The sequence below is a fragment of the Giraffa tippelskirchi genome, chromosome 9 (assembly GCF_054371585.1).
Source record: "Giraffa tippelskirchi isolate mGirTip1 chromosome 9, T2T-mGirTip1v1.2.pri, whole genome shotgun sequence".
Taxonomy (NCBI): domain Eukaryota; kingdom Metazoa; phylum Chordata; class Mammalia; order Artiodactyla; family Giraffidae; genus Giraffa; species Giraffa tippelskirchi.
Genome location: NC_137283.1, coordinates 50031824 through 50057825, shown reverse-complemented (window position 1 = coordinate 50057825; position 26002 = coordinate 50031824). Strand labels below are relative to the sequence as shown.

General features: G+C 53.1%; 2 protein-coding genes across 44 annotated transcripts in view; one reads left to right on the top strand and one right to left on the bottom strand.

The window, feature by feature from the left end:
- Positions 1-6598, top strand: part of DHX30 (DExH-box helicase 30) — a 28392-nt gene extending 21794 nt beyond the window's left edge. For 37 of the 43 annotated variants that reach the window (XM_081525777.1, XM_081525790.1, XM_081525784.1 and 34 more), the window contains 14 exons: positions 314-463; positions 2200-2352; positions 2651-3487; positions 3684-3759; positions 3846-3950; positions 4213-4388; positions 4591-4797; positions 4880-4961; positions 5032-5225; positions 5345-5504; positions 5611-5768; positions 5862-5965; positions 6040-6179; positions 6272-6598. In XM_081525777.1, coding sequence (XP_081381903.1) covers positions 314-463; positions 2200-2352; positions 2651-3487; positions 3684-3759; positions 3846-3950; positions 4213-4388; positions 4591-4797; positions 4880-4961; positions 5032-5225; positions 5345-5504; positions 5611-5768; positions 5862-5965; positions 6040-6179; positions 6272-6525 — 2796 coding nt within the window. In that variant the 3' untranslated portion in view covers positions 6526-6598. The remainder of the gene's footprint in view (positions 1-313; positions 464-2199; positions 2353-2650; positions 3488-3683; positions 3760-3845; positions 3951-4212; positions 4389-4590; positions 4798-4879; positions 4962-5031; positions 5226-5344; positions 5505-5610; positions 5769-5861; positions 5966-6039; positions 6180-6271) is intronic. The other 6 variants (XM_081525798.1, XM_081525801.1, XM_081525800.1 and 3 more) reach the window with 1 other exon arrangement.
- Positions 6599-7053: 455 nt separating this feature from the next.
- The window catches only part of MAP4 (microtubule associated protein 4), a 155207-nt gene continuing 136258 nt past the window's right edge, over positions 7054-26002 (bottom strand). Inside the window, 11 exon segments of the mRNA XM_081525772.1 lie at positions 7054-9358; positions 9465-9654; positions 11506-11618; positions 13126-13207; positions 16493-16585; positions 18467-18580; positions 19989-20278; positions 20398-20457; positions 20985-21168; positions 24067-24282; positions 25064-25170. Of these exon segments, the coding sequence (XP_081381898.1) occupies positions 9333-9358; positions 9465-9654; positions 11506-11618; positions 13126-13207; positions 16493-16585; positions 18467-18580; positions 19989-20278; positions 20398-20457; positions 20985-21168; positions 24067-24282; positions 25064-25170 (1475 nt within the window). The 3' untranslated portion in view covers positions 7054-9332.

Below are 26002 nucleotides of genomic sequence, written 5' to 3'. Positions count from 1 at the left end.
TTCCACCCACAGCTGCCATCACACCTATGTGCCTTGAAAGTGCTGAGAGGACAGTGGGCTAGGAGGGCAGGTAGTGGCATTGCCCAGATGCCATCTCCTCCTGTGAAAGCATGCCAAGATCCTGGAACTGCGGCCCTACAGGGCTCTCTTTAGTGGCACTGTTCAGTGTTCAGTGGCACTTCTTTTGTGGCTGATGTTTGGTACCTGCTCAGATGGGAGTTAAATCTGTATCTGGGTTCCTTGGCATTCTGAGAACACTTAGAAGTTCTCATTCCCTGCCGTCTTGTTACCCCCTCTCTCACCCTTTGTGTAGAACCTCATGCAGTTCCATACTGTGGGCACCAAGACCAAGCTGTCCACCCTCACCCTACTCTGGCCCTGTCCCATGACCTTTGTGGCCAAGGGGCGTCGCAAAGCAGAGGCAGAGAATAAAGCGGCAGCCTTGGCTTGTAAGAAACTGAAGGTGAGTGTGGAAGGGTCCCTGGTGTGATGCATGAGGTGTCTTGGAGCTCCCTGCTACCCTTGGCAAATGGTCCACTTTTCCAGGAAATGAAATCCACCTTTGCCAGGCTTTTGGCCTGGGCACAAAAGTAGCTGGTGTCCCAGCCTTGTCTGTCAGACTCTGGGGGCGCTATTTCTAGGGCTTCTCCACACTTCCTCCAGAGGGGCTCTGCTGTGAGCTCAGCCTTTTCAGCGCTGTGGGCTGGAACCCGGGTGAAGCCAGGAGGAGGCATCATCATTGTGAATGGTGTGGAGCTGGAGAAATGGTGTCTCTGTTGGGGGCCAGGCTTGATATCTAGAAAGACCTTGGTAACTTGGGCTTTGTGGCCAACACAAACAATGTGACTTCATGTGGGATGCAGACTGAGGGGACCAACAATCAGGCGAAGGCAGTGTGGCTTACAGCTGGCAGTCATTTTGAAGCGGCTTTGTAGATTAGATGATTCCCCAATTGTGGGTTTTATTGAACCCAGTGGAGGTCTGGTTTGTGGACTAAGAGGAAAGACACCGTGTTTTACTCCAAATGGACAGACACCTTGTTTGGCTCTGGGAACTGAATATCATATACGACTAATGGGGAGAGGTAGCGAGATCCTGGAGAATTGAAGAGGGATGGGGTCGGGTAAGTGGTGAGAGGGAGTGGCTGTGTTGTTAGCTGTGGCTCAAGAGGACAGAAGTAGGGCTAACTGGGAGGACTTTGAGGAAGGCTGTATTTTAATCCGACAAAAACAGTGATGAGAAGATGACCCAAGCACGGTGGACACCTGTCTCAGGAAGGAGCAAGCTTCCCAGGGGCAGCCGTGTTCTGCAAGCACCTGGCTGCCCGCAGGCAGAGACTGCAGACAAATCCTCACAGTCCTGGGAAAGGACAGGGGCCTCTCCTGCAGCAGGGTGGCCCTGTGGCCACCTCTTTTGTTCCTGGGACTCGGAGGCTAGAGGAAGGTGATTGGTCCCTGCAGGGGTAGACTTCCTTAGAAGAAGTGCGGAATCTGGACATGACAGAGTATGGGGGAAATGGCTGGCTTTCCAACGTGTTGGAATTCTTTGTCTTACCTCTGGGGAGGTGGTTTTGGGTATATGCGGAAATAAAACAAGAGTTTCCCTTCCAGTGGCTTATTTTACCAAGTTGTGTAAGTAGATACTTACAGGAATTTCCATGTATATTTGATTGATGAACTGGGTATCATGCAGGAGTAGGAGGTAGTGTGGCAGTTGGACTTGAAAGGTTGGTGGGGGGATCAGGATGGTGGCTTTGGTGCGCAGAGAGAGCGGAGGAGCTTGCAGGCTGTGTTATGGGGTTGTTAAGGGCCTGGCCCACCTGTCCCAGAGGTCTGTGTTGGGAATTCATGGAGGTGAGACTAGGCTGCTGTGGGGGGGCCCCTGCTGCTCAGGAACCAGTTTCTCAGGGGGCACAGACCTGGCCAGCTGGGGGCTGTGATTAATACTCAGACATGTCAGGTCTTACTTTCTTTGAATTGTTTTTAACTTTTTTTGGTGGAGACTTAAACATTTTCCTGGTTCCTAATTTCTCCCTCCTGCACCGTGTCAGTCCAAAACCAAAAATCTCTTAGAAAAGAGGTTGCTCTGGGAAAAAAAAAAAGAGATTTGCTTTGTAGGACTTCTCTGGAGGTGCCGAGCAGGTCTGGGCCAGTTCTGGGGAGCGGGCCCTAGACCGAGCCATCTGTGTCCCCTCTGCAGAGCCTGGGACTGGTGGACCGGAACAACGAGCCGCTCACCCACGCCATGTATAACTTGGCCTCCTTGCGAGAGCTGGGTGAGACCCAACGCCGGCCATGTACCATCCAGGTGCCTGAGCCCATCCTCCGCAAGATTGAGACCTTCCTGAACCACGTAAGAGAATCCCCATGTTTCCCCCCACCTGCCCACTGTCACCCCCCTAGACTCACAGCCTCTACCTGCAGTAGGCGACAGTGACCCCCTGCTTCCCCACTGGGGTGGAGTCCGGGAGCACCCTGGCCCCAAGTCATCCAGTCTTGCCCACAAATGTCCCGGGGTAGTCAGGGACTGAGTCCTGTCCGGCGGGTTGGACCACAGCCTCTGGTCGAGGTGTGAATCGTGGAGGGACTGGCTGTGGGTAAAGGAGGAAGTATTCCTCTTCATCATTTGATCTGCCTCTCTTGTCCCCCAGTACCCCGTGGAGAGTTCGTGGATCTCCTCAGAGCTCCGGCTGCAGAGTGAGGACATCCTGCCCTTGGGCAAGGACTTGGGGCCCCTGAGTGACCCCATCACAGGCAAGCCCTACGTGCCGCTGTCAGAAGCAGAGGAGCTGCGTCTGAGCCAGAGCCTGCTAGAGCTGTGGCGGCGGCGAGGGCCAGTCTGGCAGGAGGCACCCCAGCTCCCTGTGGACCCTCATCGGGACACCATCCTCAATGCCATCGAGCAGCACCCAGTGGTGGTCATTGCTGGGGACACGGGCTGTGGAAAGACCACGCGCATCCCCCAGCTGCTGCTGGAGCGCTACGTGACCGAGGGCCGCGGCGCGCGCTGTAACGTGATTATCACCCAGCCACGCCGCATCTCGGCCGTGTCTGTGGCACAGCGGGTCAGCCACGAACTGGGCCCTTCCCTGCGCCGGAACGTGGGCTTCCAGGTGAGGTTGGAAAGCAAGCCTCCGGCCCGAGGAGGGGCCCTGCTGTTCTGCACGGTGGGCATCCTGCTGCGGAAGCTGCAGAGCAACCCCAGCCTGGAGGGCGTGAGCCACGTGGTTGTGGACGAGGTGCACGAGCGAGACGTCAACACGGACTTCCTGCTGATCCTGCTCAAGGGCCTGCAGCGGCTCAACCCGGCTCTGCGCCTAGTGCTCATGAGCGCCACTGGTGACAACGAGCGTTTCTCCCGCTACTTTGGTGGCTGCCCTGTCATCAAGGTCCCCGGCTTCATGTACCCCGTCAAGGAGCACTACCTGGAGGACATCCTGGCCAAGCTGGGCAAGCACCAGTACCCGCACCGGCACCGGCACCACGAGGTGAGGGCTACGCCTGTCCTCCCGGACTCCCCTCCTTCCCTGCTAGCCATGGCAAGGATTGGGCCTGCCTGACAAGGGTGTGGTGAGGGTTGGAGGTGAGGTGTCACGTGCCTTGGCCTCACCGAGTCGCGGTGGCCATGTCCTGTGCACGACCCCTGGCCCCGGGACTGTGACTGGCCTCTCTTCCCCACCGCAGTCCGAGGATGAATGCGCTCTCGATTTGGACCTCGTGACTGATCTGGTTCTGCACATCGATGCCCGCGGGGAACCAGGTGGGTGCTTTCTTCTGTCCCCCAGGCCCACCCTGCCCTCCGTCTGCCGGGAGCCACTGGCTCATGCCTGCAGGGCCCCTTTACAGGTGGGATCCTCTGCTTCCTGCCGGGCTGGCAGGAGATCAAAGGAGTGCAGCAGCGCCTCCAGGAGGCCCTGGGCATGCACGAGAGCAAGTACCTCATCCTGCCAGGTGAGAGCGTGCGGGCGAGGATGGTGGCCCTGACACCAGGCCTGCCCTCTGTCCCAGGGACTGACTCACCCTGGGCTCAGGGTCTTGGGTTTGTCACCAGGCCACACTACTTTTTACCGGGTTGGTGACCTCTACTGGGTACATTACTAATCTGGACTTCAGTTTCATTAAAATAGGGTCAAAATTCTTGCCTGCCCTTTTCCGGGGGGTAGTTGACGGGGGTGGTGCGTGCCCGTGACCAGTGTGTTCTCGCTGCCACCAGTGCACTCCAACATCCCGATGATGGACCAGAAGGCCATATTCCAGCAGCCTCCCCTTGGGGTACGCAAGATCGTCTTGGCCACCAACATTGCCGAGACCTCCATCACAATCAACGACATCGTGCACGTGGTAGACAGCGGTCTGCACAAGGAGGAGCGCTACGACCTGAAGACCAAGGTGGCACCCCTCTCATGGCCTGGCCCCAGCTCAGGTCTACCCTGGGCCTGTGTGTGTCTGGAAAAGGCCCCACTCATGGGGTCTCAGTGTCCCTCTTGCGGGAGGGCCATTGAGGGGTCGAGTGAGATGAAGGCCAGGCCTGGGGGAGCGTGGAGGAAGGCCTCTGGTGTGTGTGTGGCTGCTCACAGGCCCCCTTCCCCAGGTTTCCTGCCTGGAGACCGTGTGGGTGTCACGAGCCAATGTGATCCAGCGCCGGGGCCGGGCGGGCCGCTGCCAGTCTGGCTTTGCCTACCACCTCTTCCCGCGGAGCCGGCTGGAGAAGATGGCCCCTTTCCAAGTGCCAGAGATCCTGCGCACACCCCTGGAGAACCTGGTGCTGCAGGCCAAGATCCACATGCCAGAGAAGACGGTGCGGCAGGGGTGGGCGGGGGGCCTGGGAGTGCGCAGATGGGGTGCAGGCTGACGGAGGCTCTGCCTCGTTCACGCTGTAGGCAGTGGAGTTCCTCTCCAAGGCCGTAGACAGTCCAAACATCAAGGCGGTGGACGAGGCCGTGATCTTGCTTCAGGAGATTGGTGAGTGGGGCACGGCTGGGCCAGGCTGCCGAGTGGCTCTCAAGGGCGGGACTGACCGCTGAGCTTGCAGGGGTTCTGGACCAGCGGGAGTACCTGACCACCCTGGGGCAGCGCCTGGCCCACATCTCCACTGACCCGCGGCTGGCCAAGGCGATCGTGCTGGCTGCCATCTTCCGTTGCCTGCACCCGCTGTTAGTGGTCGTCTCTTGCCTCACCCGGGACCCCTTCAGCAGCAGCCTGCAGAACCGGGCGGAGGTGGACAAGGTCAGACCTGGTGCCTGCATGCGGCCCTCCTCTCTCCCTTCCGGCCCTCCGCTGCCTTCTGTCCTGAGGTGGCGGCCTCTGGTCCCTGCCCTGTGACCCTGGCACCCTCCCCCCTCCAGGTGAAGGCACTGTTGAGCCACGACAGTGGTAGTGACCACCTGGCCTTCGTGCGGGCTGTGTCCGGCTGGGAGGAGGTGCTGCGCTGGCAGGATCGCAGCTCCCGTGAGAACTACCTGGAGGAAAACCTGCTCTACGCACCCAGCCTGCGCTTCATCCACGGTCAGCGGGGCCACACGCTGCCCTGAGCCCTCCTCTGCCCCTCCCACTTGCCCTGGGCCAGTGCGGTGAGCAGAGCTCCAGGTTCACCCCGACTTTGCCTCCCCAGGACTCATCAAGCAGTTCTCAGAGAACATTTATGAGGCTTTCCTGGTTGGGAAGCCCTCGGACTGCACCCTGGCCTCTGCCCAGTGCAACGAGTACAGTGAGGAGGAGGAGCTGGTGAAGGGGGTGCTGATGGCGGGTCTCTACCCCAACCTCATCCAGGTGCTGCCTTGGGGCAGGGGCACCAGGCCTCAGTCTCTCTTCCCATCTCGGCTCCTTGCTCAACCCACCCACCTTTTCCCTTCATCCCTCCAGGTGAGGCAGGGCAAGGTGACCCGGCAGGGCAAGTTCAAGCCCAACAGTGTCACATACAGGACCAAATCCGGCAACATCTTGCTGCACAAGTCGACCATTAACAGGTGGGGACGGTCAGGTGGAGCGGGGCAGCGGGGGTGGTTCAGGAGGGGGCCTCACCCAGCCCTTTGTTCCCCAGGGAGGCCACCCGGCTACGGAGCCGGTGGCTGACGTATTTCATGGCTGTCAAGTCCAACGGCAGCGTCTTTGTCCGGGACTCCTCCCAGGTGCACCCATTAGCTGTGCTGCTGCTGACCGATGGGGACGTCCACATCCGTGGTGGGTACCTGCACCCCTCTCCGCTCCTCTGACTGCTCTGCCTCCTTGGGCCTGGCCTCACTCGGGCTCCTCACGCCTTTCCCTTCCTCTAGATGACGGGCGCCGGGCCACCATTTCCCTGAGTGACAGTGACCTGCTGCGGCTGGAGGGTGACTCGCGCACCGTGCGGCTGCTGCGGGAGCTGCGCCGGGCCCTGGGCCGCATGGTGGAGCGGAGCCTGCGCAGCGAGCTGGCAGCACTGCCGCCCTGCGTGCAGGAGGAGCACGGGCAGCTGCTCGCCCTGCTGGCGGAGCTGCTGCGTGGGCCCTGTGGCAGCTTTGATGTGCGCAAGACAGCTGACGACTGAGCCCTGTCTCTGCTGGGGCCATGTACAGAATGAAAATGTTTATTTAAAATAAAGTTCTATTTATCCCTTGTGAGCATCGCTATCCGCGGAGGCTCCTCTCTCAGGGCCTCAGCGCCCTGGGCTGGGGGCCACAGCTCCCCAAACCAAGAGAACAGTGAAGGCTCAGAAGGGAGGGACCCAAAGTCTTAGAAGAAGGGGCTTAAAACCCACACCTCAGGAGCTGGGACCATCTCTGTGGGTTCCCTGCTTGGTCCAGTCTAGTCTCTGCACTGTCCTTACAGGTGTGGCAGGGCCCACCGTGTGGATCCTCATTCAGTCTGGCTGCCACCTCCCAGCTCAGGCGGGTGGGAAAATTTCCATAAGCAACCAAGGCCCACTCAGACCTTAACCCTCGGTCACAGCCACAGATTCACAGATGAGGTGCTGAGGTGAAGACACCAGTCCCTCAATGCAAAGCGACAGCGAGGGGGTGGGTCACACAAGCTGGAGGCGTAGAAACCAGGACGTACAAAAGACAGGGCCTGCGTGTTTGGGACATAAGAGCTTTATTAACTGGAAATCGTTACAACAGAATCACAGATTGACATGGGGAACGGCTGAGCCATAAGCAAATGGGGAAGCACAGGAACAGCCCCGCCCCGATGGCTGCAGAGCAGAGCACGCAGGGCCTCTGGGCCCACCTGTCGGGGCAGCCTTCTCAGCTACTCCGGCTGGTGGGACCTGTGAAGGCAACTGTGACCAGACCACCCTTCAGAACACTGACCACTCCAGCGCCCCCTTGAGGGCCCTCCACTGGGGTCACCTCTCCTACCTCTGCTTTTAGCCAAAGGAGTAAGAAGACCCAGAGCTTGTCGTCCACCTCAGCGTCGACATGGGTGCAGGTACCTTGAGGCCCAGCACTGTCACCCCAGCTCCCACTGTGTCCTCCCAGTTCCCTCACCCCCTTTCTGCAGACAAAACGGACACCCTGATGTCCCTGGCGCTGTTGAAGCCCCCTGGACGGCCTCTGGCTCTGGAAGTGCTTTTTCCACAAGATCCCTGCAATTCCTACCCCTGGTAGTGCTTGGGGAGTTGGGGATGTGGTGTTGAATCCCCCTAGAGAAAATGCTACCTCAGAAGCGGGGAGAACCTTCCCAGCCCAGACACCCTCCCTCTACACGGACATCTGAATGAAGCCTAGTTCGAGAGCCCCCCCACCTTCTCAGCGCCAGGGGACGCCCGAAGAGGAGGTGGGAGAGTAAGGGGCCAAGTCTGCACTGCAGAAAACACTCTTCAGAGGAGAAGCCTTGGAGACTCCCAGGCCATTTCACTACAAACTGTTACACTTTAATCCTTTATTAGAAACCATGCAAACTTTAATACAAAAAATACAAGTGCAATAAGAATCTTCATGTCAATATAATCCCCAGGGCTAATCATTGCAGCCATCCCAAGACCAGGCCTAACTGGGACACGCCTCCTCAGGCTGGGCTCACCTCGCCTCTCTTCCCTCTCCAGTCAGGCTACAAGGGAGCCTGGATGGCCCATCGCATTCCTTATTTCTAAATCTCCAGCCTTGATTCCCCAATATCCACATGAGTGCCGGACACACGGGGCTCCCCGGCAGTGTCCTAGGCTGCAGGCTTGGAGGAATTTGACCTCCATGGCCCTCTCCAGTCCCAACCTTATGTCTTCCACCAGATCCCAGGGAATGAGACAAACAGATGCCAAAACCAGCCTCTTGGTTAGGAAAGAAAAGCAGCATACACACAAAATGCCAGAACCACCAGTCCACACTGACCAGCCCTTAGTGGTCCCTGCCTGCTCTCCAGCCCACAGCCCCCACACCACGCCTGCCCTGCCCACACCATCTCAGGGGCTGGGGCCCCGAGCTGCCCAAGCCAGGGCAGCTCCTGACACCTGACCTCCCAGCTGGAGGCTTCAGGATCTCCCCTCCCTGTTTCCTTTAACACCTACTGAGGACTTTCATTTACACATGGCTTCAATCTGCAAAACTATTCCACTGGTTTTTAGGTTATTAAAAAAGAAAAGATACAGTGTGACAGCAGCTAAGCAGGTATAGGGTGGAGTGGGGACAGGCAACGCTGCCTCTGACTAACTTGGGGAGGGCAGCAAGTGGCACCTGGTACCACCTGCACGGTGGGCACCATCGTAGGGTCAAAGGAAGAGGCAGTGGCTTAGCAGGTTCCAGGGGATGCAGTTAACGGCAGCCATCATGTGGATGTCCGCTTCCACTCTTCCCTCGAGATGGACCAGAGAGGAGGGAGGGTATGTCAGTTTCTCTTGGGTTTGGTCCAAAAAACCCAAACAAATGAAGGGGATGCTGGGATCCAGCTCGCCCCTACACTCCAGGTCTCAGGAGATCCCAAAATTATCCTTCCCCACCCCATTTACCACCCAATCTTCTCTGTGGAGCAGCAGCGCGAAGTGGTGAGGATGCGAGCCAAGCAGGGAGCTGGGCCTGGGGCGGGAAGTGGAAGGAACGTGGGCGTGGGGGGAGCTGCTGCTGCCCTGGGCAAGCGAGGGAGGGAGGCGCCTAGGGGGCTGCCCAGGGCCCGAGCCACAGGCTGGGGGGCGGCCTGGGGCGGGGAGCTAGGGGCCCGGCTGCCTGAGCTGGGGCCGCCAGGGAAGTGAGGGCGGGCGGGAGACAATGTCGGCCCCGTGATCGGTGCGGGCCCTGGCGTTTGCCCGGAACGTCAGCCTGTAGGTCTCAATCTGCAGTGACACGGGAGGAGGGAAGGGAGAGGGTGACAGGGGAGACAAGAAGGGGGACATGGGGGACGGAAGACGAGACCAGAATGTCATCATTAGATGCCTGGAAAATAAAAGGTTGCTTCGTTAAAATTCAGGCCAGTCTCCAGTCAGAAAACAAAGGCGTTTCAATTTGCAGCCAGTGGCAGGGCCCCTGGCTGGCCCTCAGGCCAAGCCCAGCCACTTACTTGTCTCCTGGATCTGGCTGTCCAAGGTCTGGGCCTCCCTTTGGTCACCACCCCCTGCCAGGGTGGTGTGGCCACTGAGGCCACTGGCTGAAGTGGGGGCGCCAGCTTCAGGCGCTGCCTCAGGGATGGCCAGCTCCTCCCCAGCAGGGGGGCCCGGACACGGAGGGGCCTCGCTGCCACCGCCCTCAGTCTACAAATGAAACAGTGGGGGAGACAATGCAGGGTCAGTCGGGGAGGGAGTGGGATGGTGATGGTGGTGGGTTCCACACACTGCCCCCACCCCCACTGCCTCGATGGCCTAACGTATCTGGGAGTCGAGACCAGGTGCTCCCTACCCCTAACCCAACCCACCAGCCCAAATCCTGGTTTGAATGGCCCAGTGCTGGGCAAGAACCCAGGCCTGGACTCTGGGGCAGGAAGGGGGTGCAGCCGGCTAGGGACACACTCCAGGAGCCTCCTCTGGGAGGCCTCACGAAGCCTCTGACATGACAGCCCGGCTCCTTAACAAGCCTGATGCCAGATCAAAACTACTGTGACAGCAGGTTGTTGGCAAAAAAATCCGAGGAATGATCTCAAGTTACAGGTCCGGACTTGGCTAGGGAGCTCTGGGAGCTGGACCCATTCCTGTGGGGTGCAGGCCGCCATCTCAGACCTGAGGGACCCCACAAACTCCCTGCCTGGCTAATCACTGTTCATTCACCCCTGATACAGGCCTGTTCTGTGCTGGGCACCCTTTCAGGGCCTAGGACAAAGAGGAGCCGGGAAGGTGTCCAAGAGGTATGATGAGGGAGACTACAGGGGCTGAGAGCTTGAGGGTAGAGTAAGGACTGTGGGGACCGTGGACACCCGGTGTGAGTCAAGAGCAGAAGAGGGAGGGCTCTGGGGGTGCGGCGGGGGCCCAGGGCACTGGGTGAGCTGGTACACCTGTGCCATGAATGCCCAGAGGTGACAACAGAAAGCTCCAGGGTGGTCCTTACTTAGAACAGTGAAAGATATGGCCTCTGTGCTAGACAAATAGTTCCAGAAGTGGTTAAAAAAAAAAAAAAAGAGAGATGATGTGAATAAAGAAAAGATTGGCGATCAGAAAGGCCCAGGAGTGAGCCCTGGTCTGCACGTGCTTGTCAAGTGGCTGGGACCACACTGAAGTTAGCGCCCCAGGGAGGCCGACCAGAGACTGGCCCCTCACAGGTGTGGAGCACGACCCGAGAGTCTGCGATAGAGCCAGGGCCCCCAGTAGTCAAGGGAGCCAGTCGGGGCTTGAACTGGAGCACAGAGGGCAACCGGGACAAAGCTGGGATGGAGCTTGCAAGGGGTGGTCGGACACAGGAGGAAGGCCCACAGCGCCGCTCACATCCCCACTTCCTCACCCATCTCCCAAGGCAGCTGCAGCCACCCTCAGGCTTGGAAGCCTTCAAGATGTTGCCCACATGTGCCCTCTACCTGATGACATGGAACATGGACAGAATCTCTGGCAGACAAAGGGTCTCACAGTACTGTGGAAGGAGGGGAAGGGAAGAGAGGGAGGGAAGGCAGGAGAGGCCCAACCAGGATAGGAAGCCGAGCACTCTCCAGGGCCTGGCAGTACAGGCCTGAGGTGGACGTCAGGCCTGCCACCACGGGCAACTGAAAATGCGCCACCCCGTTCGCAGGCCCGGAAGGAAGCCTGACACAGAGCACCGCACTGCCCTCTCACGAGGTGCTGCGAGAGCTGCACTCCACTGACCCTTGGCCTCAGTGGGGCCTGCACGTCAGCCCTGTTCCTCTGAAAATGGCTGAGATGGGCTCAGAAAGGCAGCCCGTGGCTCTCAGGAGAAGGTTCTGTCTCCAGCTGGACAGGTGAGAGCTGACCGGGCTGGGGCCTCTTCACCTCTCCTGCCTCACTCAGGATGGATGACTGACAATATGGGAACAGTAATGAAGTGGGTGAAATATGACTCCTGAAGTGACTGAGGGGCGGTGACAGGCACCCATCTGCTGGGACCAGACTCCAGCTGCACAAGCCCACCCCCAACCTGCAGCCCCGTCAGGACCCAAGCACTACCTTCACGGCACCTCCTGCAGGCAGGTGGCCCACGTTATCGAGGGATCCCACCTTTGCCTGGGCCTTTTCTTTGAAGTTCAGCTTCTGACTTTCGATCTTGACATCTCCTCCACCTGGAACCAAAAAGAAATGGGTCATTACGGGTGGCCGAAAAATACACCTACAGGCAGAGCCAGGTGGCTGGCCAAGGACTGGGCTGTGCCCAGGAGAGAAACAGGGAAAACGTGATCTGCTCCTGGTGGCTCTGAGGACACAGGCGAAGGCACAGTGAACACATCTGTCATAACAGGGCTACTCTTCTCCAGGTCAGGCTGAGCCAATTTCGCCACACAGCCAGAGAGAAGGAAAGTTACCCTACCACCACCGTGCACTGCCTGCAGCCCCAGGAGAGCCTCAAAAGGAATCAAGATGCACGCCTGCCTCGGGGTCACTTGGCAGAGTGACACCTCCCTCTAACTGACAGCGGTACAGGAATCCAGCCCGCTTTCAGCCTCATGCACACCCTGCTGGTCAGGGTCAGGATCCTGGAATCCTGATTTTCTAGCTGCCAGCATAGATACTGGAGGAGAGGAGTGACCAGCAAGACAGGATGGGCGTATGGTCTGGGTGAACAGTTTAACCAAATCTGTCGTAAAAAGAAGGGAAGGTGAGAGGTGGGAGTGGAGGGAAGGCAGTCTGTACACGGGCAACATTCGCAGCTCAGCCAGAGTGTGGCCATGGGAGCAAGGGCCAGAGAGCTCTCACGACCACCCAGATCCTTAGCTGGGCTTTTCCCTGAGCCTTCTTCACTCTCCCATCTCCTCTCTGCTCATGTCACCTGGCTTCCTGCCCAGCTCTCCAGGTATCCTATCCACTGGACTTCTGGCCCATTGCAAAACCTGGACCTCAAGTCACTCAGTGTCACTAGGGAAGAAGTTATCTCAGAAGAGTGGATTTTCCAGATAGAATGGAAAAATGAAGGTAAGCTGTCAGCCAGTGTGCCTGCTACTGCAGATATGGCCCTGCCCCATGTCTGCTGCAGACTCTGGACCAGGACACACAAGCCTCTTAGGGTACAGCCAGAACGCAGGCCCTGCCCAGACAACATGCCAGCTGCCAGAGATTTCTGCAGGGGCGCCAGGCCTGTGCTGCTGGAAGGAAAGTCTGGACTGCTGTGGCAGCAAGATCCACGTCTGTGGGCCACGGCAGCATTGCTGAATGGCTCCCTGTCCCCTGCAGGAGCTGGTGGTTGATGCTTCACTGCTCAGAAATATTCTCTGCTCCTGCATCTGACAGGCAAGGCCAGGCCACCATTTTCTAAAGCTCCTTCAGCACCAGCTCCTGAACATGCATCAGGGAGCCCAAGGAGGGTCTCAGCTGGTAGAGCACCTCTACCACAGGCCTAGGTCAACAGTGCTGTGTACACAGTGGGGCCTCAAGACTCTGCCCGTGCAAATGGCAGCCCTTACAGACTGTTCCTCCTCCAATGAAGAGGTTAGCACCTAGAAAGCCCCTCCCTGACAGGGGCTGAGGACTATGTTGTTTCTACTGCTGTACCCTGGGTGTGGGTGGCTCTAGGAATCTGAATAAAAAGGACAGAGGCACAGGGGTGAAACCTGGGATGAGGGAGGCACCACTCACCAGGCTTGTGCTTGATGTTAGCCTTGGACCCACACTTGGAGGAGACCTTAGAGATGTCTACCTTCTTGTTCTGAATCTGAACCTGAGGAGAAAAACATACACACAAAAACGATTCACTCAGAGAGAGGGTGTACTGTCAGGTTCAAACCCAAGCTCTCTTTATGGTCTCCAAAGTCCAACTCAGAGGCCGCCTTTTCCAAAGCCTTCCCTGTTTTTCCCCTCGCTCCATCTCCTCTTCATACCGTCTCTTGCAGGGGCATCGGCTCTACACTAACTGCTTCGTGTGCTCAATCATCATTTACAGAGTACCTACTACCATCAAAATGGCAGCCTCTGCTTCGGCTCTGTCTTTCCAACAGTGCTATAATTACGCCTCAACAGGAGCGTGGGGAAGTGCACTTTTCCCAGTCACAGGTCTGGCAGCTGCTAAAGCAGGCCACCACGTGTCCTCAGCAACTGTGGCAGGCTCATCTTGCACCGTACCCGAGATGACCTGTGAGGGGTCAACAGAGGTCGCTTGCCATGGCCAGGCTCTTGCCAGGATGTGCAGCCCACACAACTCTTGACCGTGTTCCAAATGTGAAGCCTAGTCCTCAGTGAAAGAACAGTTGATGAGGGGAAGTTTCCCTTTATAGATGCATTCCAGCCAATAAATGAAGAAGGGATGGGAGAACTCCAGTTTCACCACAGTGCACCTTTGCTGAACTCAGGGTTTTGGGCAAGAACAGCCACCAGCATCAGGAAGAGAGAGATGAAGAGAAGAGTGAGACATTATGTACCTCCTGACAGAAACACCACCACTGCCTATGAACGTCCTGCAAAAATTTGGGGGTTAAAAAAAGAACCAAGCCTGAATTAATCTGAAGAAAAATGTGGGACTAATGAATATGTTAAGTGAAACCATGGGGACATACTCAGTAGAACCCAAATTCTAGGACGAACCATTCAGTTTTACTCATGAAAAGTGTTACCATTAAAAAAAGAAAAATGAACAAGGAACTTGTACAGCAAGAGACACCTAAGATTACAAGGGGGCAAATCAACCAACCACAACTTACGGACCTTACTTGTATCCTGATTAAGCAAACTTGTTTAACATGTTATGCGGTTTTGTATTATACATACGTATATTAGAGTTCTTATCTGTTACATGTTACAGTTATATATTGGGATATTTGCAGATAAAAGATATAACTAGAACTGGCTTCAGAATAACGGAGGCGAGCATATATAGATAAGACTGGCCACAAAAATAATAAATGCTGAGTAAAAAAGGACATCTAATTCACTTTACCATTTTTTTCCCCTAATTTTGTGTATGTTTGAAAATGTCTACAATTAAAAGTTTTAAAAAGCTTAATTGCTTCTCACTAACTTAAAGCGACTGAGACGAGGCTGGTACATAGAGGAGCCACATGCTGCTGTTTCTCATGCTGGCCCCAAGGCCCCGCCCAGGGATGCCCAGTGGCCAGCACAAGCCCTTTCATGACCACCTGGCATCCGCACACTTCCTCCTGTCGCCCGCTGGTGCAATCTGCCCCTGGGGCAGCACAGGTGTCAATACTACAGTGAAGTGACCCTGCCAACAAGTCTCAGAAACCACTGACATACACAACCCTTCTCACAAGGGTGAAATGGGACTAAACTGCTGCAAAATCCACAGAAGTAGCTGTGATGTGCTCGCCCGATGGCCTTTTGGTTCTGAAAAAGGGGCATGTTTGTGTGTACGTAGGGGCGTGTGTGGAGCCGACTAGAATCTTGCTCCAAGCCACTCTTCTGTGCTAACTCCAGAATTTCTCTCTGGGCAGAAAGAGGGCTTTTGGCGGGTCGGGGTTAGATGTGTATAGCCGGTGGCCACCCTTCTACCATGCAGGTATGATCATGGTGGCTTTATGGAGGGGCTGAGGGAAGGCACAACAGTAACTTAGTCTAGGCTGTTTACCCTCATCTTCCCACCTGGAAACATCGCCACAGGCAGTTTCCTAAAGCTCTGCTGTTTAAGGAAGCGTGCTAAAATGAAACACTTGAAAAAAGTATATTCCCTCGCCAAAAAAAACCCTGTTTGAAGTCATGTGCAGGCAGTGTGGGAAGACCGTAGTAGGTGAGAGATAAACGAGGACTATTTTCAGAGCTCTGACATATACCACATATACCACATAACATATACAAACACATTTCTATTTCACACACACACATACACACACAAACAACCCAATTGCCTCACTGTTCACATTCTGTTTTTGCATCTAGGCCAAAAGCCCGAGAGGAAAAGCTAGAGCCAGTGCCTACTGGGTCCCCCACAGTCTGGATCTTTATCACCTTAACCAGGTGCTGCCTTTACATTTTACCTATCTCAATCTTCTCACACCAGGATGGCCAGCGTCTGGCCAACTTCCAAGTTACCCCAGCACTTTCCACCTGAGTGCCAAACCACACCAGGAAGAGCCAGTGGTGGGGAGATGCCCAGGAAGGACATGAAGCAGGGGAGTCATGTGGGGGGAAAAAACAGGTGCTCTATGTTTGCAACCTCACAGAACTGTGGGGTGGGGGCCTCTGTAAGCCATGGGCAGGATGGCATGACCACTGAGAAGGAGGAGGATGGAGCCTAAAAATGAAGAGGGTAAGCAGAGTGGGACTTAATTCAGGTCAGGGCGGCAAGGAGAAGGAACTGAATGAACAAGGGAGACTAAGACAGGAGAGCTCTCTCCTCTGGGAGTGGGAGAGAAGCAAGGGGAGAGGCGGTGAGGGCAGAGTCCCGCCTGCTGCGGAATGTCACAGGGACGTAGAACGTGTACAGGGCATTCACCACGTGCTAGACGACAATGGTGGTCAGTGCAGTCTCTCCCAGGACCGCCCTTTGAGCTCTACATACGTGTGTCCCCAACACAGATCTTAAGGGTGGCACAGAGTAGCAGCATGATGGACAGGATGTTTGAATGGGACAGGGAAGGAGAGAAAAATAAAGGGAAGACCCAGGAGATGGGGAGGGCCTGGTCACGAACTCCCTGCTCTACAGCAGCTAGGACTCGAGGACGGGCTCTGGAGGAATCCTGACATTTGTCTCCAGGTCAGAACCACCGCATGCCCAGGGGTGGACTTGAAGACAGATGATGGGCTAGGTGCTGACCACATCCCTCAGACCAGGTCTCTGACAGCAAGGCCTCCCACCCACAGGGGCAAAAAGATGCCAAGTGGGTGTCACCCAGCTGTCATTTAGGGGCTCACCAGGGACACCCAGTCTGAACTCATGTGAGCATCAGGGTCTCCGCTGAATCCATTCACCTGCCAGTGAGGGGGTGGCCCTCTCCCCAGTGCGCCCCATGGGGGGCTTGGCCTCAGACACCAGTGGCCCCGAGCACATACTTACATTACCACCTCCAGGGACATGCTTAATATTGTCCTTGGAACCACACTTGGACTGAATATGGCTGTAGCTCACTTTTTTGGAGACTATCTGGACCTGGAGTGTTAGAGAACAGAAAAAAAAAAAAAAAACAACACAAAGGGAGAGGGCTGGTTAGAACCGACATGGGGCAGGCAGTGAGTCCACATGTGACCATGACGAGCGGCAGATGGTGCTGTTAAAACCCTACCTCCAGCAGAACAGCTGTGGAAAAGCACAGGGCAAGGGACCGGAAGGAGCAGGAAAGAGTGAAAACGTGAACAAACAACACAAGGACAGTAGATGTCGCCAGAGTGCTACACGGACATCCTCACTGCTCCTGGGGCCAGCTGCTGTTCATAGGGTCCAGAGAGTAGTGGCCTCTATCCCCATCCACCACAGCCCATTCCCACCTGTTCTCTCCCCGAGGCTCCTCTCTGCAAGAGTCCTGCTCATCTGGACCCATCCTCACCCAAGGACGCCACTTCCCTGAAATCTAGGGCCTGGAACGCTGCAGAAAGACCTGCTCTGGGAAAGCAAAGGCTGCACGGAGAAGCCTGGGGCAGCTGGCTCAGATCTGATGCTGACAGTAAGGACAGCAGAGGCTGCTGGACCTGCGATGCAGAGCCCTGGACACCAGGGGGTGCCACCACAGCCACTGCTACACTACCACGGGGAGCCCATTTCTCTCAGGGCTAAAGAAAGGATGGTGCAATTTGTGGTTAAGCTCTGGTCTTTTTTGATGCCAGGGTAAAACTTCTTCCACAGTTCTCCAGATGCCCAACCTTCTGTGTCCTGTGAGTTTCACGTGCAAAGAGACCAGGTTCTGGGCAGGGCTGCAGTGAGGCACAACTGGAGGGCACCCGCCCACTGTGCTGTACACAAACAGCTCCACTTGAACAGAGCAACACGAAGGCCCAGGCTCCAAGGTCTGGGACAAAGAATTCTTTTTGAGGCTTCTCAAGAAGGAACAGTTGCCAGCTTCCTTCCTTTCCTTCCTTAGAGGTCATCCCAAGTGCATGGGATGCAGCCCCCAAACTGGAGAGTTCTCCACAAAGTAGAGAAATCTACCCTGAGAAACTCCAACTGTTTCTTGCCTTCTTAACAACATCAGTGACAAAACCACTTTCCTAATGAACCAGGTCTGAACCAGAGGCCTGTACAGGACCTCTGGAAGGCCCCGGGAGCCATGGTGCGGCCTTCCCCGCCTGCCAACCACACAGTCCTTGGCCTGAACCCTTTCACTCTGGTCCCTCAGGGCTGGAGCGCAGGCTTCTCCGGCAGCCTCTGACCACCCATCTGCCACAGAGAAGGGCAGAAGGTTTCCAGGGCAGAAGGTTTCCAGGGCAAGAGGAGGGTCCTGGCTCCAGGGTGTGGAGGCAAGGGGAGAGAACCTAGCACCTCCACTCACCTCTGCTGTCTACATAATGCTGCAATCCTTATGCTGAGTGTGTTTTCTACCAGGAAATGTGAATGAGCATCCTAACTTTCAGTTCAGAGGTCCTTGAGGAACCAGGACAAATGAAGCTATTTTCACACCCAGCGGTGTGGAGAGGGGCCTTCAGTTGAAATTGAAGCACAGGGCTCTGGGGTTCCTGGTGCTGGAAGGTTACCAGTACCATGTCTTACTGAAGAAGAAGGTGGATGCTATGGGCATAACAGTAGCTTTCAGATCAAGGTCAGTGTGAAGGACGTGACTGAAAGTCTTTGGATCCATTTTATCCACCTGAATAAATATTCCCTAAAGGGCTAACGGGCTCCCAGCTCTGTTAACTTTCAAGGTTAATAGAGAAAACTTTCTGATGCCTGAGTCATCAAACACAGAGGAGGGAACACGGGGAGGAGTAGAAACTAGTTAGGGATAGGAAAAAGGTGCAAAAGAAGGGAAAGTGACTCAGGCTGGAAGAAACAGTTGACCGTCTTTTACCTTCAAGAGGTAAAAGTCTAAATAAAACTCACTTTCCCCGTAGGCGGTTTCTGTGCATTGCCAATTGGGCCGGCTGCTTTAGTGACTGCGTTAGGTTCGGACTTTCGAGCTGGAGCAGCTGCCTCTGTTTTTTTCTCTACTTTGGCCTGGATGGAGATAAAGGGAGGGCAAATTTCAAACCAAAAGGATAACAGCCCAAATGCTATGAAGGGAAGAAGGCTGAAGGGGACTTGAATCCAGGCCAGGCCACCATGCAGAAGCAGGTCACCCTTGCTCCTAGAAAGAAAACAACCATTTCCCAGAGCAGACCAAGCTGGAGGGAGAGGGGTTGCAAACCAGTCTTGAGATACAAGGAAGAGATCAAGACACCATTCATGTAGAAGAGGCAGGAATAAGGGATAAATATGAGTGTGTACCAGGGTTTTCAAATCACAATCTACCCCTCCCCTGGGCCCCATGTTCTGATAGGCTCCAAGCAAGCTGCCATGGTCACAGGAAGCCAGTGTTGATGACGAGAAGTGTCACACCCTCAGGTATGTTGGAAGAGAAAATACTTTCATCACCAGACTGAGTTATTCAACTCCCCACCAAGACCTGTAGCAAGTTTTGCACCATGTACGCCTAAGAAGAGCACAGAAGTGGGGAAAGGCCATCAACACACAGCGCAACACCTGGCTGGGTACACCACCGCTATAATCTCTTGGCAAAAGCAACCCCTAGGCCCTCATCCCGGGTTTCCATCAATGTCTTCCAACAGTACCAGGATTCTGTCTCATTTTGGACCCCCTTCAATTTTTTCAGCAGCTCTGGATTGAAGCAATTTAAATGTCCTACTCTGAGTAGGGGGCGGCAGTGGCAGTGGTTTAAGCGCTAGAGAATGATGCAGGAGATGAGGAGGTTACTGCTCCAGAAACCGAACCTGGACTCTTGCCACCACCTTTTCACACACAGAATCCCCATGGTTGCTAACAGTTAAATAATTCTGGGGTGGATGCACTCAGAAAGTCCTTCAAGTGAAGAGCTCGGTTCTCCACCATGACACTCTACCACAGTCCTTCTGTTTAGGAAAGCCAGGGATAGAAGAAAGTCACCCTGGCCACTACAGGACACTAGTCCTCGTCCAGACAGACTCTTCAGCCAAGACACAGCTCAGAGAACAAAGAGGCAGTCCATCTTCTGCCTAGCCTGCAAGGAGAAGGAACAGAATGGACCAGGTTCCTGCCCAATGTTTCTCACCTATGCAAGGTTCAGGGGCATCCTCTGTTTTGTAAATAAAGCAGAACCCTTTGCCTCCAAGCAAAAATGTAGGCCAAACCCCAATATGCAGACTAGGAGAGGAGAAGAGAAAGCCTGAGTTAAGCCCACTTGCATCTTGCTGCTGGGAGGTGGAGCCCAGGCTGAAACTCCCTGACACTGAACCCACTGTCCTGACTGTCCCCTGCATGGTGGGCCCCTTGGGCTGATGCAAGGACATGCCTGGGAACAGTGCTTTTTTTTAAGCAGAGGATGAAGCAGGGGCCAGCATGCCGAGGATCCCAAGCTCCCTGGACTCACCCGGCCTCCTCCAGGCTGGTGCTTGATGTTTTCGGTGGAGCCGACCTTGGAGCGGACATTCTTCAGATCAGGGGCAGAAGCATTGGCAGCCACGCGGCCCAGCCTCGGGGCAGAGGAACTGGGCTTGGCTGTCGTGGGCTTCTTGTCCGCAGGAGGAGTCCCGGAGGGCCGGGGAGGCGTGGCTGTGGGCTTGGCTCGGCTGGGAGCCCCTGCTGGGGGTGCTGTCCCAGGGACAGTGGTGCTCTTCTTCACAGAAGTGGTGGTGGTGCTCTTTGGGCGACTCAAGTCAGCTGCTCATGGAGGAGCAAGAGATAACACGTGTTCAGGGGAGAAAGCAAAAGGGAGCCTTAAAGCCAAGGAAGACGTGGGGTTTAAATCTGGAGTCCACAACGTGGGGGATGGGTCTTACCTGGTGCAGACTTTGTAGCCATCTTCTTGATCTCTGCAGGTTTCCCCTCCGTCTTGACTGCTGCACAAATATACACTTTTTAATAGCATGTTTAAACAAGATGATCCACTGAATGGTTCATCCTAAACTGAGATTCATGCATTCATTCAACACTGATTGAATCGTTTGAGTCAGGGGCTGTGTCAGGCTCTGGGAACAGACTAGTAAATGAGACAGCCAAGTAGAGACCACACCCAGATGGAGCATCCAAGGCCAGGCACTTAGTCATTTCTACGGTCTTGACAATGCTTCCACATGGCCTTTGTTTAAATGGCCTATTTCTTATTATGAAAGACCATGAACACAAAGTGCTGGGTACTGTGGAATTACTAAGAAAGGAACAGTAAATTCTACCCGGGAATTCATGAGAGTTCCCTTCACTCAGGATGCTTTCGGATACACATAGCTGCTAACCTCACATGCAGATCGAGGCTCCACTTTTCAATGGGCCCATGAAGGACTGACACAAGTCCTTCTATTTACACAGCTGTCTGGAGTTGTCTGGGGTAAAGCTACTGGTTCCCATGGGAGGGACATTCAGTACTCACCAGTGGGCCTCTTGGGCAGGGGTGTGGAGAGGTTTCTACTGCTTGACCCAGGTGAAGCAAGAGTCGCAGCGGTTGGGGCTTTGGGAACAGCCTGGGTGCTCTTGGAGCCAGGTTTGACAGCTGGGGCAGAGGCTGGCTTGGATGGAGAGACCCGCTTCTCAGGAATCTTTGCCTCTGCAACAGGCTGTCAAAAGTGGGAAAGTGGGAATAAGAGCAGTAGGTCAGCTACAGCCCCAGGAGGTCATGCCAAAGGATGGTTCCATATAGGCAGATGTCAGAAAACAAGAGAACAGTGGGCTTGGCAGCTATTAATAGGAAATATGTGGCTCTAAGATCAAAGTCCTCCAGACAACATGGGAAATGGCCATGTAGGGTGCCTTGTGATCAGGATCAAGAAACAGGGGGTCTAACCACCTCAGTCCAACCTGAACCAGTGAGGATGAACAGTCCTAGAAATACACCACACCACAAACTATGTCTGCCTCAGGATCCACTGTATTAAATATTGATGCATTTAATGTAGTAATACTTGACCAGAGAGTAAACGAAATTATAAAAAATTACACATGTTTAGTCCAATCCAGCTATTCTGTGGGCTAAGATGCACCCAGTGAATTCTGAACAGGATGGAGCAGCAGATGGAGACTGCACTGGCCAAATCAATCGCATCAAAAGCCTAAGCTCCAGCCCCAGGCAGCCCCCCAACTCACGTGTGCTCTTGGGCAAATCACTGAGCCTCTCTGGGCTTGATTCCCTCATCTGGACAAAGAAGGGCAGAATAGAGGATCACTAAGGATCAGCTCCATTAGGGACTGGAGGATGAGAATTCTGTAAGAGCATAGGGACAACAGGAAGGGGCAGGCGGAGGGTGTGGGCCTGACAAGCAGAGGGCAAGAGGAGGCTGATGCCAGAGCTCTGACTGAATGCAAAAGGGAAAAGCCCCTCAGGCGTAGACACAGGCGTGTGGGTCACTCTAGCTCCTCTTCCACGGAGGCTGGGCACACTATCTACCAAGAAAGGGAAGGAATCAATACAGTCTGGTGTCTACAGAAACAGAAGACGAACAGACAGACCTACCACGTTACTCAAGACAGTAAGCCAAGCCAAAGACACAGTGGATCTCTTACAGGCCAAGAGAAATGGCCATACAGAGGGCAGGATGGGGGCGGAGACAAGGACATTGCTTAAATGAAAAGTCATGGGTTCTGCCGAGGGGTACTCCTGCTCTATTTGCTCTAAAATGTTAAGGACTAAACCAGGAGCTTTCTGGCAGCTCTTTTCAACTTTCAGTACGGTCAGTCAGAATAATTGAGTGGGGTCTTATCTTTTGCTAGTAACAATAACAATGATAAAATAATTTATAAAAAGGTTACAAGGGATAGAAATCTCTAAAGGACATGACATTCTTCAGGCTTTCAGGCTGCTTTTGGCCTCAGCGAGCTGCAGAACTGGCCTGCTCTCATAGTTGCAGTTACTCTTCTGATTTCTCAACTTTTATTTTCTCCTCTGTCAGAATGACACATCTGAATAGTTTTATTCCCTTTGTTTCTGTAAATCTACCAAAATAAGGAAAAAACTAGATTTCATTAGGCTTTAGTTTTTATCCATCTCTCAAAATATCTAAACATCTATATCTTATCTAAAAGATAAACAGGAGTGTTGATAGAGGCCCTGAGCACAAGCACTGGAGTTAGACCCAAGTTCAAATACAGGAAGGTTCCCCTGCTTACCAGCCCTTAACTAAGTTATGAAATGAGAATGCTAATATCCATATCACAGGTTTCTGAGAGAATTAAAGGAGTTAATGTCTATAAAGAAATCTGTCCAGTATGCTCCATTTTTGTTATTGTTATAGAGTGAATTTCACCAGATAGCACCCCTTCCTTCCCACGGCCTTCTGTCTCCCTCAGGATTTGCTGCTAAGAAAGTGTCAAGGTGAAGCTGCTGCCATGGCTCCAGCCACCCTCCCCTCTGCCCCCTTATTCAAATAAATTGTTTTCTAAAGATCAGGAAAAGCATTCAACTTGGTAAATAAGGATCAGAAAGTGTTCCGAGATTTTCTCATTCCTAGTCTATACTAGGATTTCTCAGTTTCTTGGCTGCGGTTTCAACCTAGCCTACGATTCTTAGGTTCCACCAGTTTTATATACTAGATTAAATTAAAACACTAACATTTTAACATGGTAAGCTACTCCCTATCATGAATTTGAAGAGTAACATCAGGCTGACCTACAGGCCATTCTCAAAGAAAACAAGATGAAAAGAAAAGGCAGCCACAGATTCCACCCACCCTCTCTTCCCATACCAATCCTGTGAAGTTAATGCTGTTCTGAACTGCCTAGTTTCTAAGCAGTGATGTGTGGGTGACCTGGAAAACTGAAAAACTTCAGAAGGAGCCCAGGGAGAAGAAGCCTAATGCCAGATGCAAGTAAGTTATCACATGATGCTGGAATCTGCTGAGATAAGCTGGAAGAGCTAATCATAATCAGTTAATGGAGGAAATTCACTTCTGCAGGATGATTAAGAAGAGACAAAGAACTTAATCTGATTGAGAATCTGATGTCAGAATTATACCAAAAATGAGTATGTGATTGGCATAAGGAGTAGGGGAAACTGGTTAACAAGTACTGAAATAGATGAAGAGTAAGGAGGAGCTGAGAGAAAGGAGGAGTGGAAGCAGAGGCAATATTGCCTCCAACCAGGGCAGAGAAAGGCACAAAGTGAAAAAGATGGTGGGGACTTCCCTGGTGGGGAAGACCCTGGTTAAGGGTTAAGACCCTTAATGGTTAAGACCCTGCATTTCCAGTGTAAGACAAGCGGGTTTGACCTCTGGTCAGGGAACTAAGATCCCATAGGATGTGCAGTGGCCAAAAAAGGTTAAAAAAAAAAAATGTAGAAAAGGCCTTCAAATGTCATGGCTGCATCATGGGGGCCCAAAGTGATTTGAGTTAACCTTTCCCCATTTCCCTTTCCTTTCCCTAGCCCCTCAGACTATTTCCATGTCTGGAAGCAACAGCGCCTAACTATCTGATGCTTGAAGAGGAGAACTTTTTCCTGGCACAGTGCTCAGGTGACTACTTACCTTGGGCTTTGCGTCTTTTGAAGGTAAGGTGGAAGGCCTGGCAGTGGCAGCAGCAGGGCGTTTGGGTGGGGCAGCTGGTACTGAGCCTGAAGCAAGGCTCATGGGTTTTTTATTCGATCCACCAAAGGTGGTGGTAGCTGTCTGCTTAGGGAGAGAAGTGGGCTGTGTTTTGGCTTTCGATGTTGAAGTCTTTGCAGGTTGAGTGGTGGCCAAAGGCTTTAAGTTGATTTGTTTTTGTTTTTTTTAAAGGGTAACATCAAACACACAGACAAGAATAAAAACAAATTAAAAAAAAGTATAAATTGCACAATTCAAAGTAAAACTATAAGCAATGAGGAAAGATGCAACTGAAAATTAGCATTCCTTTCTTCTGAGCTCAGTAAATAGTGAAAAGATGCCAGGATGAGCATAAAGAAAACTGGAAACTGTTTCTTAATGACAATGTCACAAATTCCAGTAGTTGGACATCTCAAGATTTAAATTCAGTAATAACTTTAAACAATTAACTAACTTTTGAAGGCTGCAATAATTCTGTGAAGAAAGTCACCAGCAGGTGATTAAGCTATTTACTATCTGTAACTCTGTGATGTAATATCAACCACACTAAAATGAGCATATTTGTACTTTAGAATAAGTGTCTGGAGCTATGATCCACCTTAAAAATCTGTGCTCCTTTTTCATGAAGAGAGACTTCAGAATGGATTTCTCAACAATCCTGTAATTCCCTTTATTGGTGTTGTTAAAGGAAGCAGAAATATCTACAGAACAAATATTCAAGATAATAGGGTCAAAAGCAGAGATTTAAGGGTGTGAGTTAGGCCACCGTGATAAAATGGGAATATAAAATATTTTCTAAGCATGTTTAAACTTGAAGCAGGAGAACACATTATTAGCTCAGAAAAAAGAAATTTCACTTGCATAATCCAAACGATAATAGCAGAAAGTAGTTTTTAAAAAATTACAGCAGTAGAAGACAACCCACCATTCTTGTACTTACCTTTGTTTTCTTCTCTGGGCTTGGTGGAAGCTCCTTGTTTGGAGGGGCGGTGATGTCATTTCCAGACACGCTTCCGGTAGGTTGTCCTTCTTCTGGTTTGGCTATTCCTAAAGGGGGGAAAGTTATGCTAAACAAATGTTTTTCACACCCATTGTGAAGACACAAGCCTTTGCAGTGACACAACACCAACTCGCACTTCATCCTGAGAAAATCCACAGAGCTGTGCTGCTGAAAGTGGACAAGACTCCCCAGTTTCCCTCATTGTGATGAAGGACAGTTTTAGATTCCAGCCTGTCCCTGTGGAGAAGCAACCTAACTAGGATTTGCACAAATGATCAATGGAAGGAAATGGCCCTTGAAGTTTGGTTTCCCTTCCCTGGAGACTGGCAAAGGCGTTCTGTCACCCTACCACTAACTCCCAGAGCAACAGGGGACAAAAACCACTTCTACTGGAGTTTATCTCTCGGAATAAAGGGTGCTGAGAGATGGGATAAGGGCCAGATGATCATCCAATGTTCTCCCCTTACTTCCTTTCCCCGCAAAGCACTACTTTATGGAGGAAGTGAGATGAACCTGATCTGGTTCTAGCAGTGACCCAGATTTCCAACAAGGCTGAGGAGATCCGTGCAATCAGATCCAGGGCCAGAAATAAAGTCTATGGCCTAAGGCTATGCCCAGCAGCACCACTGTGGGGAGGTGACTCCAGATTTCAATAGGCTACACCAGAAAGCACTGAAATACCATGAAACTTGTAACTTGGGTGTGGGGAGACCATTCTAACTAGCACAAACTCTAGATGCCACAAAAGATAAGTTGGAGTATAGAAAAATAAAAAGGCTCAACGTGCCCCAAACAACAAGAGTCAAAAGGCAAATGATAAACAGGAAAAAAGTATTGAACCTCGCATCAAATACACAGAGCTTATTTTGTTTACTCCTA